The sequence below is a fragment of the Aulonocara stuartgranti genome (genome assembly GCF_965226115.1).
Source record: "Aulonocara stuartgranti genome assembly, chromosome: 14".
NCBI lineage: Eukaryota > Metazoa > Chordata > Actinopteri > Cichliformes > Cichlidae > Aulonocara > Aulonocara stuartgranti.
In genome coordinates this window covers 6627083-6642965 of record NC_138950.1, presented here as the reverse complement: position 1 = coordinate 6642965, position 15883 = coordinate 6627083, and the positions used below count along the sequence as shown (strand labels likewise).

General features: G+C 40.7%; 3 protein-coding genes across 4 annotated transcripts; 1 reads left to right on the top strand and 2 right to left on the bottom strand.

The window, feature by feature from the left end:
* On the bottom strand, positions 1-4724 carry psmd8 (proteasome 26S subunit, non-ATPase 8). Its single transcript, XM_082502754.1, has 8 exons — positions 4640-4724; positions 4384-4495; positions 3003-3075; positions 2803-2905; positions 2547-2712; positions 1937-2037; positions 1379-1490; positions 1-812 (listed from the first exon to the last, which is right to left on the bottom strand). Exons 2-8 carry the CDS (start codon positions 4486-4488, stop codon positions 675-677), a joined length of 798 nt encoding a protein of 265 aa, XP_082358880.1. The 5' UTR covers positions 4489-4495; positions 4640-4724; the 3' UTR covers positions 1-674.
* On the top strand, positions 4441-7199 carry nup88 (nucleoporin 88). Its single transcript, XM_082502753.1, has one exon. It carries the CDS (start codon positions 4534-4536, stop codon positions 6757-6759), a length of 2226 nt encoding a protein of 741 aa, XP_082358879.1. The 5' UTR covers positions 4441-4533; the 3' UTR covers positions 6760-7199.
* A 1834-nt stretch (positions 7200-9033) lies between these two features.
* ehd2b (EH-domain containing 2b) lies at positions 9034-15612 on the bottom strand. Of its 2 annotated transcripts, XM_082502646.1 has the most exons (8): positions 15325-15612; positions 15191-15253; positions 13623-14088; positions 13310-13486; positions 12226-12341; positions 10748-11160; positions 10478-10642; positions 9034-10356 (listed from the first exon to the last, which is right to left on the bottom strand). In XM_082502646.1, exons 3-8 carry the CDS (start codon positions 13841-13843, stop codon positions 9808-9810), a joined length of 1641 nt encoding a protein of 546 aa, XP_082358772.1. In that variant the 5' UTR covers positions 13844-14088; positions 15191-15253; positions 15325-15612; the 3' UTR covers positions 9034-9807. The 2 variants fall into 2 exon arrangements, with proteins under 2 accessions (XP_082358772.1, XP_082358773.1); XM_082502647.1 differs by having other exon boundaries at positions 12244-12341; positions 15191-15610.
* Between the last annotated feature and the right edge of the window lie 271 nt (positions 15613-15883).

Below are 15883 nucleotides of genomic sequence, written 5' to 3'. Positions count from 1 at the left end.
TTTGTTTTATGAATCATTTATTGTAGATCAATGTGTTTACAAAATGTCTAGTGAGGAAGAGTCAAACACAAACTTCAGTGGCAATTTTAGATACAAGGCAAGGGCAATACATTTATTTTTGTTCTACCCAGGAGAGAAAACTTTGATACAAAAAGAATTTGAAGTTCAGGGGAAAAAAATGGTGAGTTTATTGACAGTTGTTTGACACTGAATACCAAAATTAGGGTGATGACTTTAAATTTTCTTACAGTTGAAAAAGAAGAGACCCAGTGTTTAAAAGAAATATCTGGGAATGACTAAAGAAAACTAAAGTTTAACGTTGGACAGATGGTATTTTGAATAAAAGAACCGGCTTTAAACACTCAGACTCTCACATGTCTGCAATATAGATATTTATATAGCAACTGCTAATTAGACCAAAGGTGATATTTTCAGTGGGGGGTTTTGTATTAAAATAAAAACCAATCTGTCAGACTTCCAGGTAGATTTGGGAAAACAGGAATAATGGATGCCAGTTGATTTGTGAGGCATAGGAAACAAATAAACCACTCTGGCAATAAAGGAAGTCATATCCCTTAGTGAAACTGTGTTTGAGCTGACTGGATGTATACTGGACCAGTGGCGTGTTTGTCTGAGTGCATCTGTACATGGTTGAGTGTGTTCCTGGGGGCGGATTACACAATCATTTCCAGCTGTCGTGCGTATTCGATGACCTGTTGTGCCAGCTCAGTAGAAGGGATGTTCACCTCTTCTGTCCGCTGTTGCTGATTGGTGAAAGAGTAATAGCCATCTGCACTCAAATTCCATCCTCTCTGAAATGGGGGAAAATGTATTCATTTAAACAAATAAAAAATAAAATGAAAATCAACAGTTACAGATTGCTTATGTAGTTATTTGACTTATTACATGCAATAATCTAGGAAGGATTTTTATTTTAATTATAGACAACTTGTTAAGGAACATCTGAAAACAAACAGTAAAATGTATCTTTTCCATCTGATGTTATGAATATTACTTATTTTTCAGGTTCTGCCTATGCACAAATTTTATCTAACATCTGGAGGGACATTTTCCTGTATATTAACAAGCCAGTTTCTGACAACTCCCCTTCCTATATCCAATCATAATGACATCTACAACATAACACGTTGATTAAGAACCAACTTAGACTTTACATAAATATTTCAGGCACCAAGGCCACCTGACAGCCAGTGTTTACCTAATAAATCTTAATAAGCATTTGCATAAGCAGAAGCAACAGAGTTAAGCAGGAACTTAATTTCTTTAAATCATGTTATCACAGCAGGAATCTAATGTCTCCTCCTCATAATATCTGGATTTGACTACAGGCTTGATTCCCAAATGAAAACAGACTTACCTTCTTGGCATAATCTGTCATCTTTTTGGGAGAACTGAAGAAAAGCACACGGGTAGCTTCACTGAACTGGATCTGCTCATACGCCTTCTCTATGCAACCTGCAATCTCGTCGCTGCAATTGAAAAGGTCAGCTTTAGTTAAAGTCATCTTCAAAGGACAGAGTTGTATTTTTAATGACGTTTTATACATTTCTACATTATTATGGCACAACACAGTGAAATGAAGTTGTTTTTCCCCCCAGAGTTCACAGTACAAATCAAGAAAACATTAAAAATTAGACAAAGACAGGAAAGATATTGTTTAAAAAGGTGTTTAAACTGCCATCTATTTCACATTTGCTCAGGTTAAAGTATTGGTACAACTATGAGAGTAAAATAAATCATTGTGTTTGTTGTGTTGAGTTGTCTTTACACTATTCACTGCAACTATGTAAAATGGATTAAAATAGCTTTTGCACACCTAACTGTTGTTATGTGGTTGTAGGCTACTGATAAATATTTTAAAATTCACAATGAATGCAGAATGTGTAAAAGGCATAGAAATCATTATGGTCCTTACCGAATTGTGTCCAGAAGAATATCTATAAAAAAGGTGTAGCTCTCAGCAGGGATGTTGCCTTTGGCTAGGAATACTTTGTTGTAGCTTCCCTCCATCAAGTACTGAAATTAGCAGAGAGAGAATAAAATATTAAGATTGCATTTACATCAAAGTTACTATAACAGGACTTAAATTATTGTGTATAAGTAAAACTCCAATAAGCCAAGCATTTGTCCAAATAAATATTTAGTTTGTGTAAATTAATATATATACCTTTAAATACATAATGGGTATAAAATATCAGAGCACACATCAATCTACCTCAGGCCAAAAGCAATCTATTAAATCTTAGTGAAGCATATAAAGGAATTACTGCAAATAGCAGTCAAACATAACCCTCTGATGCAACATCTATTGTAGGATCAAAACTATTTTACAAATGTAGCTTCTATAATTTCAAGTTAACACTAATGCTAGCATGCATGCATATATATATCACTAATTTTGAGCAATTTACGGGTACAAATTTCCAATTGGACACACAAATTTTTTTTTTCTTTAACACCTGATATTACACAATAAAAATCATCCAAATCAAAATCAGGCATTGTCCATAAGTAAGCTATAGCACCTGCTCTAGAGACACTGGGTGTCTGATGTACACGTTGGTCTGAATATCTCTAGCACTCAATCTTTCGAGTTCTGTGTGAAACTCAGACACGCGATTCTGCGAAAGCAGGAAGAGCAGGTTCAGTCCAAGTAACTGATGCATGTAAGCAGCTTCAGGCAGCTCTTCCCTAAAAAAGAAAAAGATGTAAATAATTACTTCAGTTACAAAAAGACCTCAATCTTGGGCAACAAATTCTCTAAGAGAAAGTGGCATTTACTTGTAATCAAAGTAGTAACATTTTAGCTGGGCCATGTATCGCTCAAAGGATGGGATGTCCTTCTTGAGGATGCTCCATAAGGCTCCTATTTCAAGTACATCACCTAAAATACAAACATAAATTGTACTTAGAAATTATTTTGCAAGTAACTTAAAAAGCTGTTGTGTTAACTTGTGGCAGCTTGATTTGCAGGTACTCACGAGCTAAAATGAGCTGCTGCTTGGTGAGAGAGGATCCACTGGTAGGTAAAAAGTTCAGATCCAACAATGAAATCTGTTTAAAAAGAAAAGATAAATGTAACAATGTAAATCTAAATTACAACACATCATTTGTAACAGAACAAACCCCAAAGTTGGTTTTCATTGAGTTCTAACAACCTAGACAACCTTATAAAACATTTATTTTGATGTCAGACTCCTGTTGAAACTTTTTTCCTTCGTTTCTCAGTCAAACTCTGTTTTAAAAAAATAACAATTACATATACAGAGCATCTCAATGCCAGGGTTATATCACAAGAAAAAAGGAAGAAACAAGGAAGAACACAAGATACAGAGGAAAAAGCTGTAACAAGCATTAACAATCTAATTTATCAAAGTTATATTTTATTGTAACAGTTTTTTTCCCTTTTCAAGATCTTAACTATAGTGCCGTGTTGTAATAGTAATAGTTCCTAATTTAAAAAATGAATAAAGCTTGACTTGGAGATGGTCCACCTTGTTTTGTGAATGTGAAATTTCCCCAACATTATCATTTATACCCACCAGAAGGCAGTTGTCCAATAGGATGTCCTTAGTAAACAAGGACAGCAAACTGGTGACATGATGAACCAAACCAAAGATATCAAGAACCCTTTTTGTTTTTAAGCATTGAAGAGAATGCTAGTTGTGTATAGTTAGGGGGGACGTTTCAGATTCCCCTTGGAATGCACTTGGTTATTACATTTGTATTTTTTGTCATTTAACAAGAAGCTGCAATGAGCTCTTTATCTCCAAGTGGCTGTACCAAACGTGGAATTGATTGAATTGAATAGGTGTATTTTATATATAGGCTAATATAACTTTCATAATGGTTGCTTCTTAATAGAAATATAACAGATTTGACTGACTTTGCCTTGCAAAACTGGTTGTATATACGAACAATTTTTGAATACGAAAAACATCTTTGCTGATGTCCTTATCACGAGTCACTTTAAAAAAAAAAGCAAAGAAAAAAAGGTTCTTCTTTTTAGTGATACCTCTTTCAACTCGGCTTAAACTTGCCAAACAGAAAACTGAGCTAACGAAAGGTACAGTGACGTTAGCTTTCATTGACTAAGTTAATCATTTGTTTCATCATTATCCTAAAATGATGATATTGTTCGATCCCTCTCCAAACATTGGTTTGTAGTTAGCAAGTGAAAACTCTACACTATTCAACCAAAATTAATTTAATTATCGGTGTTTATCCAGTTACTGACGTTAACGTACAGCGTTAGCTGGGCTAGCGTAAGTTAGCAATCTGTTTGCTAACAGTGCTAACGTTTACAAATAGAAAGACTTCCTTCCTACAATCAACCCTGGACAAGCAAATGTGCGACTTTACCTTAAGCTTGCTCAGAAGGTCTCCACATTTGTTTAGGTTTGGATTTTTCTTGTTCCACTCCGCTTTAAGTGTCTCATACAGCCCAGCGGTCTCTTTCAGCGCCATGGTGATTCTGCAAAATATACGACACCGGCCACCGTAACACGTTAAATGACTGTCGTGAAAAAAAACCAAAACACGTTACTGCTTCCTTCAGAAATCAGACAGTTGATCAAGATGGCGGCACTCAATTCAGAACGGTGGCTCAATGACTTACCGAATCACACGATATTCAAAATAATACGCGAGAAGTTGGATTTGGAGTGCACCTCGAGTGAAAGAGGGATCGCTAAGAACCTCACGTTTTGTTTGGGAGCGGATTTGTTCGTGTGGGACGATTCAGACCGCGTGTTTTACACAACCAACCTGCGGCACTTAAACTCAGAGGAGAGCTCCGGTAGCGGGAAGTATCAGACCTTGCTGTGCATCAACCCGCCGCTCTTTGAAGTGTGCCAGGTGCTGGTGAGCCCGACACAGCACCATGTCGCGCTGGTCGGTCAACGAGGCGTCTCGGTCCTGGAGCTTCCTCTGCGGTGGGGCAAGAGGTCCGAGTTTGAAGGCGGACGCAGCAAAATCAACTGCAAGACCATCCCGGTGGCGGAGCGCTTCTTCACCAGCTCACCGTCGGTCAGTCTGCGACAGGCTGCTTGGTACCCTAGCGAGACTGACGAGCCACATATGGTGCTGCTCACTTCAGACAACACGATCAGATTTTACAGCTTGAAGTCTCCGCAGACACCGGCCAAAATCCTGCCAGTGTCGCAGTCAGAGGACGAGAGCAGCCTCGACCCTCCGGTGCATTCGTACGCAGCTTCTCTGGGAGAGATAGCAGTGGCGTTTGACTTTGGGCCGATTTCATCCCCTCCTCGGCAGCTGGCAGGACAGGTCTCCAAAGACCAGCTGGTCTACCCTCTCTATATTCTTTACGAAAATGGGGAGACCTATGTGAACTACACGAGCCAGGTAAACGGTATAAGTCTGAGTAAACCCGTTGGACCTCTCCCCATGTATCCAGCAGCAGAGGATAACTATGGCTATGATGCTTGTGCCATTCTGTGCCTGCCATGTGTTCCGAGTATCTTGGTCATCGCCACAGAAACTGGCACACTGTATCACTGTGTCGTGCTGGAGTCTGAAGAAGAGGATGACACGGGGGCAGTGGAAAAGTGGATCCGAGGCACAGAGACAGTGCCAGCTCTTTATGTGTTTGAGTGTGTTGAGCTAGAGCTCATACTTAAAGTGGCAACGGGAGAGGACGAGGAGCCGCAAGAGTTTGATTTCACCTGTCCAATCAAACTGCACAGAGACCCTCTCTGTCAGCACCGGTATCATTGCACCCATGAAGCAGGAGTGCACAGCGTGGGGCTAATCTGGGTCAACAAGCTGCAGAGGTTCCTTAAATCAGATGAGGAGGATAAGGACAGTCTCCAGGAGCTGGCTGCTGAGAAGCGCTGCATTGTAGAGCACATTCTTTGCACCAGACCGCTCCTGACCAGTCAGTCGGCTCCAATTCGTGGTTTTTTGATTGTGTCTGACCTTGCCTTGGGCGCCACCATGATCTGCATCACCAGCACTTACGAGTGCATTCTGTTACCCCTTCTGAGCTCCATTCGCCCTCCTTCCCCTCCCCTGCTTTGCTCCCACCCAGGTCTGGGCTCTGCCAGCTCCCCTCTGCGTGGGCTGGCCGAAGACTCCTTTGAGCAGCACATTCGCAACATCCTGGCACGGAGCTCCACCAATCCTCTTGTACTTAAAGCTGGAGACAAGGACACATCACCACCACCTCCAGAGTGTCTGGAGCTCCTCAGCAGAGCCACACAGGTGTTCCGCGAGGAGTACATTCTCAAGCAGGACATGGCTCGTGAAGAGATGCAGAGGAGGGTGAAACTCCTGACAGGCCAGAAGAACAAGCAGCTGGAGGATTTGTCTCTGTGCAGGGAGGAGAGGAAGAGTTTGAGAGAAGCAGCAGAAAGGTTGGCTGATAAATACGAAGATGCAAAGTATCGCCAAGAAACCATTATGAACAGGGTTAAGAAAGTGTTGTGTAGCCTGCAAAGCCAGCTACCCATACTGTCAAACAGTGAAAAGGAAATGAAGAAGGAGCTGCAGACCATCAATGATCAACTGAAACACCTGGAAAACTGCATCAGACAGGTGAACATGAAGATGGAGTACCAGAAGACACAAGTGGGCAAGGATATGCCCGGAACTAGGGCAACAGTTTCCCTCAACGCTCCCCAGAAGAAGGTTGTTCAGGATGTCCTCAAAGAACAAGGACAGCAAATTGGTGACATGATGAAGCAGATCAAAGACATCAAAAATCATTTTAGTTTCTAAGCACTGCAGAAAAATGCTAGTTTTTTTTCTGTATAGTTGGGAAAATATTTCAAATTTTCCATGGAATGCACCGTTATTACATTTCCGTTTTTCTGACATTTGATAAGAAGCTGTAATGAGTTCTTGAGCTCTAAGTGGTTGTGCTATCTTCTTATATGCTATATCTTATATGTGCTAGTGTAACTTTACCTTTCATACTAAATGTTTTTCCTTAATACAGAATACAGAAATACAAAAGGTTGGATTTTCTCTTACAAAAAGTTGTATATTTCTACATCAATATTTTTGACATGTTAATGATTGAATCACTAACATACTCAGTTTAATGTCCCGTGTATAGGCAGGAAAAATTAAAAGTAATTTGTGCTAAACTAACCTTATACAGCTGTTTTCAATTTTGTTTGCTCACCTTTTTGCATAAAAATAAATAAATGAACTTGAAATTATTAAACTTGTTTGTGTCTCAATGTAGGATAGCTACAAAAAGCAGAAATATTAAGAGACAAATCCAAGTTAACAGTTTTATATTGACATGCATTAACTGACACGTTCACAGCTGCTGGTTGCTGTATTTGCCAGAGTACTTGGAGAAAACCTGTGTAAACAGGGGGAAGATGCAAACATCACAACGAAAGTCCCAGTTAGTAATTTAACTGCGAAAAAACAAACAAATGTGAACTGAACTAAATATTCCACGTCCTGGCAAGATGTTTGAACTTCTAAAGGAGGCTAAAATCATGTGAGTGTTTGGTTTGATATGGATGTTTAGCATAGATGCAATACATAGCATGCCCCCAGTAAGAGACACAGCAAGAGCATAACTCCTAAACAGAAGGCAGGAAATTATTTGTTTTGTCTTGGTTATTGTCTTAATAAACATTGCAAGCCAAAATTGTAAACAATGTTAAAATTCAAGTAGGGCTTCCTACACACTAGGGATTCACTTTTTCTCCCGTGTCTGAACATGTCCTTCAATGTGCACAGCTGCATGCCTCCAGTCTGCCATCTACAGCTGGGAACTCCAGTGAACAATTTCAGCATAAGATTGCCAAGAATCCTGTATCCACCAGGTGTCACCCCATCTCCAGAGCTGACGGCCTCAGTTTTTCTTCCACCACAGGTTTCCTAGTGAGGAATTCCCCACATAAACAATCAGTGACGTATAAGGAGACCCCAGTTTTGTTGAGTAAGCTTCATTGTTGGGGATCTTTGTCGTCGCTGGGGTCATCAACTGTAATTTAGGCTGCTTGCAGGGTTGCAGTGGTAGCTTGATTTGAATACCAAATATTTGAGATGGTTTATGACCCAGAATAACTATTTACATAACAGACAAGCACTGTTCAAACTGCTATTGGGATTTATTTATTTTTACTCTCTAAGAAGGTGTTGATAGCTGTGACTTAATAATATACAAGGAGAGCATTTTTAGTCAAGAAACTGCATGTCTTTATGATGATTTAGCTGTTTTTTCCACACACATCACCTCACACTTTTTCTCTCAGATACATAGAAGAGGGTGTGGTAAACAGCAGGGCTCACTCGGGAACAGTCCAAAAGGGGAATTTTAAGTTCTTTCATAAAGGTACAATGTTTAGATCCTGAGGAAAGTTAGCAGACCCTAGGAAAGGAGATATTAATAACTCCCAGTCCAGCCCACCACATTCTTCACATGTGAGTCACTGTAAGCTGGAGAGCTGCGAGGAAAGGGCTGCATTGCCTCTGTTTCTCATTTGTGTTTCTTTCCATGGAGGAGTGGAAAAAGAAGGCGGGGAGGCCACTCCTTCTTTAGGAAAGCCTGAAACTCTTATGTGAAATACGCAGCTCTACACAGGACACATTCACGCTCATACCACATAGTTTACACCAAAACCAAACACTGTGTGCTGGGAGGCTAATGTGAATGCGAACATAGAACTAAACTGGGATGAAGGGGTACAAATAGACTGCATGTGTATGTGCAAGAGAACGAGGGGCAGAAAAAAGGCTTCAGATGGTGGGAACGACAAGGGAAAGAGCCTCGGAAAATGGTGGTATGGGGACTTGGCAGAGGAGACTGTGAGTCACTGTTTATGTGGTCTGTCACTGAGAGACCAAGTGAGCTTGATAAAACACAAAATGTTGTTGAAAAAGAGTCAAATCAAACCCCCATAGCTATTACTTCCATTTTAGGTTATTTATTTTCAGATTGTAGGCATTTTGATAACTAAGTTTAAAAACCTTTTCAAGTTGTACAAAAGTTTTTGCTTGTATGAAAGAATAACCAAAGACACTAGACACAGTCAGGTAGTTTTATTTGGTTACAATGGTTGTTAACATAAGAACAGTTGGCAGAGCTGTGTACAGTAGTCAGTAACATGGCATTCATTCAGTCTAGTTGAGAATGTAATGTTCTTTTATGCAACGCAGATCCTGATCCTGCACATACAACGTAAACAGCGACAATTTACAAAATAATGTATAAATTCAGCACAAAAATGTGACATGTAAAGCATCAGAGTGAAATGCATTCAGATTTTTAGATTTGTACATGATTGTTCTGTTACATGGAGAAGAAAATGCTGAAAACACAACAAAATAAGTTGAAAATAAATTTCTAAATGATGCTTCACTGGACTGATCACATGTGAAAAAAGGCATATTCCTACAAATAATCTCTAATATCTAGACACTGAAGGAATGTTAAAATGTCAAAAAAGGTGTTTTTTTTTTAAGAATAAAATTGCTCTGGAGTTTTTAAAAGTACATGCAGATTTTTGCTCACTTAGACTCAGCCTTTCATTTCTGCTCAGCAAATATATATTCATCATAAAAAAGCCAACTTTGAGGAGTCAAAGGGAAGAAGCAAACAGATCCTTTGACTTATACACAATCCTTTTCTGAAAGCCCTTGTTTGTCAACTTATATTTAAATACAGCATGTTCATTGTGCAAGATTATAATCATTCTCAGAGGAAACGTTGCATACCTAACATGCAACGTTTAGATTTGGGTCTGCAGGAAAATAAGAGCAAATACAACAGTAGCATAGGTGTGACAGCCAGTAGATGGTCTATGCATCAGAGCCTTTCTGCCTACGTTTGGAGGGTGGGATCAGACGGTTGGGAAGCTCAGGGGGAAGACCATGACCCTCCAGCTTGACCTCAATTAGGTGGCTGGCCAGGGCAAATTCTTCATCATCCAACATGCCATCACGATCGACATCTGAGAGCTTCCAGATGCGACCCAGAACAGAGTTGGGCAGGCGGGAGCTCACCATCCAGTCCTTTGCCTTGGTGCCGCTTAGTTTCCCCTCGTTGGGAGCAAGGTTGTAGAAGATTTCATCATATTTGGGCTTGTCTTTGGTCACCACCCAATCTTCCTCCTCCTCACAACCCTCTCCATTTTCCTCAACAAAGGGGTCACCTTCTGAGAAAGGTCCAGCACGGGTCCCCAAGAAGGCACCACCCTGCACACCTGGTTGATCACCTGCTTCCAGCTCCTCTTGCCTCAGGAGGGGCATCAGTTTGGCAATGTCACTGGAGAGCAACTCATCCAAGGATGCCATCAGATTAGGCTTCAAGGATTTGAACTTGGTGAAATCATGAACCATCAGTTGTTCCTTTAAAAATGAGAATAATGTGTTAGTCCTTAGATTAATAGTTACATTAGAATAAACTTTCCTGTTGTAACCACAAGTTAACAGAAGTTGCTTGTAAACAAAGCCAGTGTTTCAAACAAACCTGCATCTTAGCACAGTCTGGAAAGTCTCCAGCAGAAATGTTGTGCTGAAGCTGGATCTTGGAGAAAATAACTGGTAGCTGATAGATCAGATTCTTCTTTTTATTATCCTTCCTGAAGACAGAACGCATCTCCTGCTTCAGGTGGCTGATGATGTGGGCGTGGACCTAGGATTTAGAGAAATAAAACACACAGAGTGCACCAATATGACTTTCTGAATAATCATTTAATGAAAACATGCTGAGACGTGAACAAATATGCAACTCGCTCACCCTAACCAGACGGGCTCTCTTGACCAGATCATTGAGTTTGCGTATGGCTGCATTTCGAGGAAGGTTTTGAATATCAGCAAAGAGATCCTCCTCCTCCAGCTCAAACAACTTACGGTTGTCGTTTACCAGCAATGGCTCTGCCCAGAAGGAGCCGATATAGACACGTAGAACCTCTGGAGTGCCAAATACCTTCCCCAGGGACCACATCAGGGCACCATACACTCGCATCAGCTGCTGGGTGCCCACCATGTCTGCTTTGTTTAGCACCACACGCAGTTTGTCTTCGTTGCCTTTCAGGGCACCGATGGCCTCAGAGAACTCATCGGATATCTCTAGCTTGTGAGCATCAAACAGCAGGACGATGCGGTCCACACGTTCTGCAAACCAGCGCAGTACAGCTGGGAAGTCATACCCTGTTTAAACAAAAAAGATGCAATCACTGATTCATCCGTAGACCTAAATGTGGAGTATGCATTGAACAAACAAGGGTCAGGAGAGGGAAGAAGGTCGACACAGACACAAACCCTAAAGATTATAATCTGTAAAATCCCAAAGACTGAATTTCTGGTCACAGAGGCTTCATTTTTGTGCAAGACATAATGAAAAAGAATTCTTTGACTTAATGTATGAAAGTGAAAGTCTAATAAATTAGTTAATATTTTTTCAGGCACTGGTTGATCTGTATCAACATGATTCTACTAAATCATAAGTTCATCAAAATCCCCCCAAAGAAAACACATTCCACATACTTTTTGTGGGATGGCCACATAGATAGTTTTGGTTTTTATCTTTTTTGGTTTTAAGAAAGCATCTCTAAATTTTTGATAACTGAACTGTGGTACACACAGCACAAGAACTGATAAAAAAAAAAAAGTAGTAGCCTACTTTTAAAAGAGCATCTCAGTATCTCTGAATAATCCAGTCCATTTGTTGTTGAGTGAGAAACTGAGACTTCTCTTTTAACATCTTATTTACTTCCATCCTCTTAGGATATAGAAGCAAATCTTGCAGATGAATATTTTAAAAAATTCTAGTGATCAAACCAAAACTGTTTACATGGCTAAATACCACCAGCGGTAAGCAAGGAAATATGTTTTCATAATTTGGGTATACTGACACTTTAAACTTGTTAGTTGCTCATGCAGATTGATTGGAATAATGGTTTGCTTGGAGCATGAGTGAATATTAAATTAGAAAAAAACAAAATGGTGTGAGGTGATTGTGATAGTTAATGCTCAACAGTACATTCTTCCAGATGTGCTCGCAGAATTGACTGCACTGTTTCTGTTCCTTATTATGATTTTATGGCTGCTGTGTACTGCAGAGATGTTTTTTTGTTTTTTTTATCTCTGCTGCCAAATGTCATTGCAACAGAGCATACTGGTCCCATGAGTTAGCCAGGCGTGCCAAGGAGATGAGTTTGTGAGCTGATGTTCAAGGACGTGTGTCTCTGCAGGCCCCCCATGCCCTCTCCTCACCTTTGCCTTTTCCCTCACCTCGGCTCACTCTCTGTTTGGCACCAGACAGGATCCCTGGTGTGTCAATAATGCTGATGCTCTCCAGAACCTGGTTAGGCATTTGGGCACACTGGAATCTAGCATATTCATCAGCAAACAAAGAATGACATAAGATTGTTTAAGAGTCTAAATTATGTGGAAATAGTCAATTCTTATCAAAAAAAGCCAGAGCGATCTCAGGAGCAGATTGAAAGCCACTCTGTCCACACACCCTGTCCCTCCCACTGAAGGCCATTGTGTGCAAGCAGGCCTCTTTTGCTCTGGGCTTCCTGAAGGAAAATGACCATTACTGCCAGAATCAAACAATAAGGCCTGCTAACGATGTGGGGCTTAGAACAACACCACTGCTTCCTGCAGCTTATGGGCTTAACGAGCCCACTGGTTCCTAGAACAGGAAGTCAACGCAAAAGGAGAGACGCAAATACATTCTCAAACATACCCTGCTGAGGGAGACAGGAACGCATGCTTGGAAAACTTGCACCAGAATGTCATGATGGAGCCCATTAACAGAAGCACTCTAAGTTCCTGTCACTTCTGGCCTGCGTGGCTATGCCTCTAGTACCTCACTTCACTGTAAGACGTAACTTCTTCCTTGGCTAACAACAGTGGAAAAACATCAGCTTGGGCAGTAAACATGACAGGAATAAACGTCACGTTTGTCCTACAGTTTCTCCAGTCCCTCCACAGTCTGTGACTTCTGTGTTTCTCTTTACCCTAAGAGGCTGTAGACCCCACTAACCTCAGTTTTCAACTTTAATACATTGCAGTTCCTGCCTGAGTACATGAACTTTCATCACCCTCTTGGGTGATATCGCTCTGTTTCACCATTTTTCCACAAATAAGGCAAGTGCCTCCTCCTCTGAAATTTGGCACAAGCACTTGAAATTCCAGAGCTAAAACACTCTCTGTAATCTTAATATCTCCTTCTCTGTTTTCCCTCCATGAGTTCTCTCACATGTTCTGCCTATTTCATGCTAAAATGTAACTGTCTCGCTTAGTGGGGAAAAAAATCACAACGCACTGTGAATAAAAGCCAGATTCTCACCTGTTGAGAAAGGTGTTTCCAAATGGATTGAGTTTGCGGAAAGGCTTGTTAGGGTCTACAATAAGGGCATTCCCTGGGATGACTGACTCCACGTCCCCATGCATGATGGCAGTGAAGCAGTCAGTGGTGGGTTCAGGACCTATCCTGCTCCCAGGAATATCCTGCTCCAGCAGATACCTGTAAATCAGACAAAAAGCTTGTAGTTTGTTTTGTTTTGTTTGTTTGTTTATATTTGCTGTCACTTAAATAAAGTAGAAATACTCAGGAGATATAAGAATGGGCAAACGTATACCATAGCATTGTAGTGTCTTACTTGATGAATGTTGTTTTTCCAGTGGAGTACTGTCCAACAACTAGCACCATAGGCTTATTGTCAAAATCTGCATCCTCCAAACTAGGAGAATGGAAGTCATGGAATCCATAGTACTGCTCCAGAGGCAGCAGTTTCTCGCGGTACAGGGACTTCAGTCCCTCTGTCACAGTGTGGATCACCTCGGGCGCCTTCTTCACATTCTTTCTCCCCCAGCGTGACATATTGATTGACAAGAGGATAGAGAGCTTCTTGCAAAAATCAGTGTCAGAGTTATATCAGTTGCTTGGAGTTATATTTCCTGTGGCCAAGCCTTGGAAAAACCTTCAGGTGTTTCCTGTATTTATACGAATGCTGCTCACTTGTCCTTGAGCCCTTCTCTGCACACACTTAGAGAAACGATAGGGCTGGTGTTTAGTTTAAAGTTGGGAGTTTCTCCTTTGAGTCAACACACTGAAACCTTTAGATCCTGAAACGCAGAGAGAAAATGAGGCAGGTAGAGGTTTAATCAAACAGAAAAAAAGAGATAACTCCACATCCCAAAAGAAACCTGTGTGTGCTTGATCAAAGTCTGCCACATTCTAGAGAAACAATGTGGAATCTAAAGCAAACTTCAGCCCACCCTCAGTCTGCCAAGCATTTTCAGTGGATGCCTGGAAAAAGTTGGTGTTCATGTTGGAAAACTTGCAAACCCAGCCCTGCATCAGGATTTGCTCAGGCACAGCTCATGCCTTTACAGTGAAATGAGTAAGACATTCTTTTATCCGCTGCAGTTCCCCTAAGTGGAACATGTAATTCGTGCACAGACTGCTCATACAAGGAGACATCTCAGGAGATAGTGTTCTCATGGAAAAACAAATGTAACCCTTGAGTAATTATCTTTTTACAGCAGTCTATATAAACAGAAACCCTGGATTAAGAGTCAAAGGCATAACTCATTATAGAAAGAGACTGACATTAAGGAAGATAGGCAAGACACATGTCAACAGATGTTAGCTCATCTGTGAAGAGCTTCTCTTGCAAATCCAATTTAAACTAGGATATTAAAAAATCTCCCCCCGAGGAAAACAGTAATCACAGTCCTGACATGTCATAAGACCAGTGTGGAAAGCCCTCTTGTCAAAATGGCGAACCCTGGAGATCTAATGGAGAGGCATTAAATGTAGCCATTATATACAAAAGTTCTGCTGCGGCCAAGCTGTACGAGTAAACGTGGATTTATGGTCTCACTGTGAAAATCAAAAAGCTGGTTTAGGCTTTGGGATCCGTTTATAATGTTTAAGGATGAAGGAAAATGCCTCGTGGGTTTGCACACCGGAATTGCAACAAAATTTTGGACCTGGAACATGGAAAGTAACATTGAAATGTGCAAGAGCAGCAAGTATCAGGGGAGTGAAAAATATCAGAAGCCTATACAGAAAGTTATTTAGCTACTTTATAAATTGTTGCACTCATTATATACCAAATCAAAGCTTAGTTTTCCCTCTACTTTACAATTACAGCTACATATTTTCAGTTAAAATGCAAGCCAATCATTACTGCCACATTTAAAGTTTAAAAGGAGTATTTACCAAGTTATTATGCAGGCTTCTTCAGGGAGTTCCCTCCAGCTCTCCAATCTTGCCCTCTGGAGCCTGGAAAATATTTTGGCTTAAGGAGATGAAAACAGTCTCTTGGGGAGCTGCAGCTACATGTATGGGTGTACCTCTAACAGCAAATAGGAACCCTCAGTGGAGCGTCAACGCAGCTGAATTAGAGGATCGTTCTTCTCCTGGGTTTAATGTATTTCAGATGAGCTTCAGATCATCTGGAAAGGGTTCCCAATCTCCCAAGGCAAACACTCAGACACACAGGCGCACCACACCGAGGATTTTTTTTTTCTCTCTCTCCTTGCTTGCTTCTCTAAGTTTAATACACCTCCTCTTCCAGGGATGCCTGGCAATATGTGGGCAGCACTAACACTCTACTCAGGGCAAGGATGAACTAAGTCGTGGCTAGAGGGCGTGGACTGGAGGAGGGGGTTGCGAATAAATAATTTGGGTGGAGTTGCTTTTTAAAAAAAAAAAAGACAAAAAAAAAAAAAAAAAAGACAAAATCTCCCACAGTCCTTATGCACATTTTAAATATATACAACTTCACTCTGCAATCTTTTGACTATACCTTGGAAACTCCTTGTTTTACAATAGTTGTATTTCAGTATAATCACATGCCTTAGATTTAGACATGCTAGTCCCCCACCCCCCATGTAAAAATGACTTATTCTT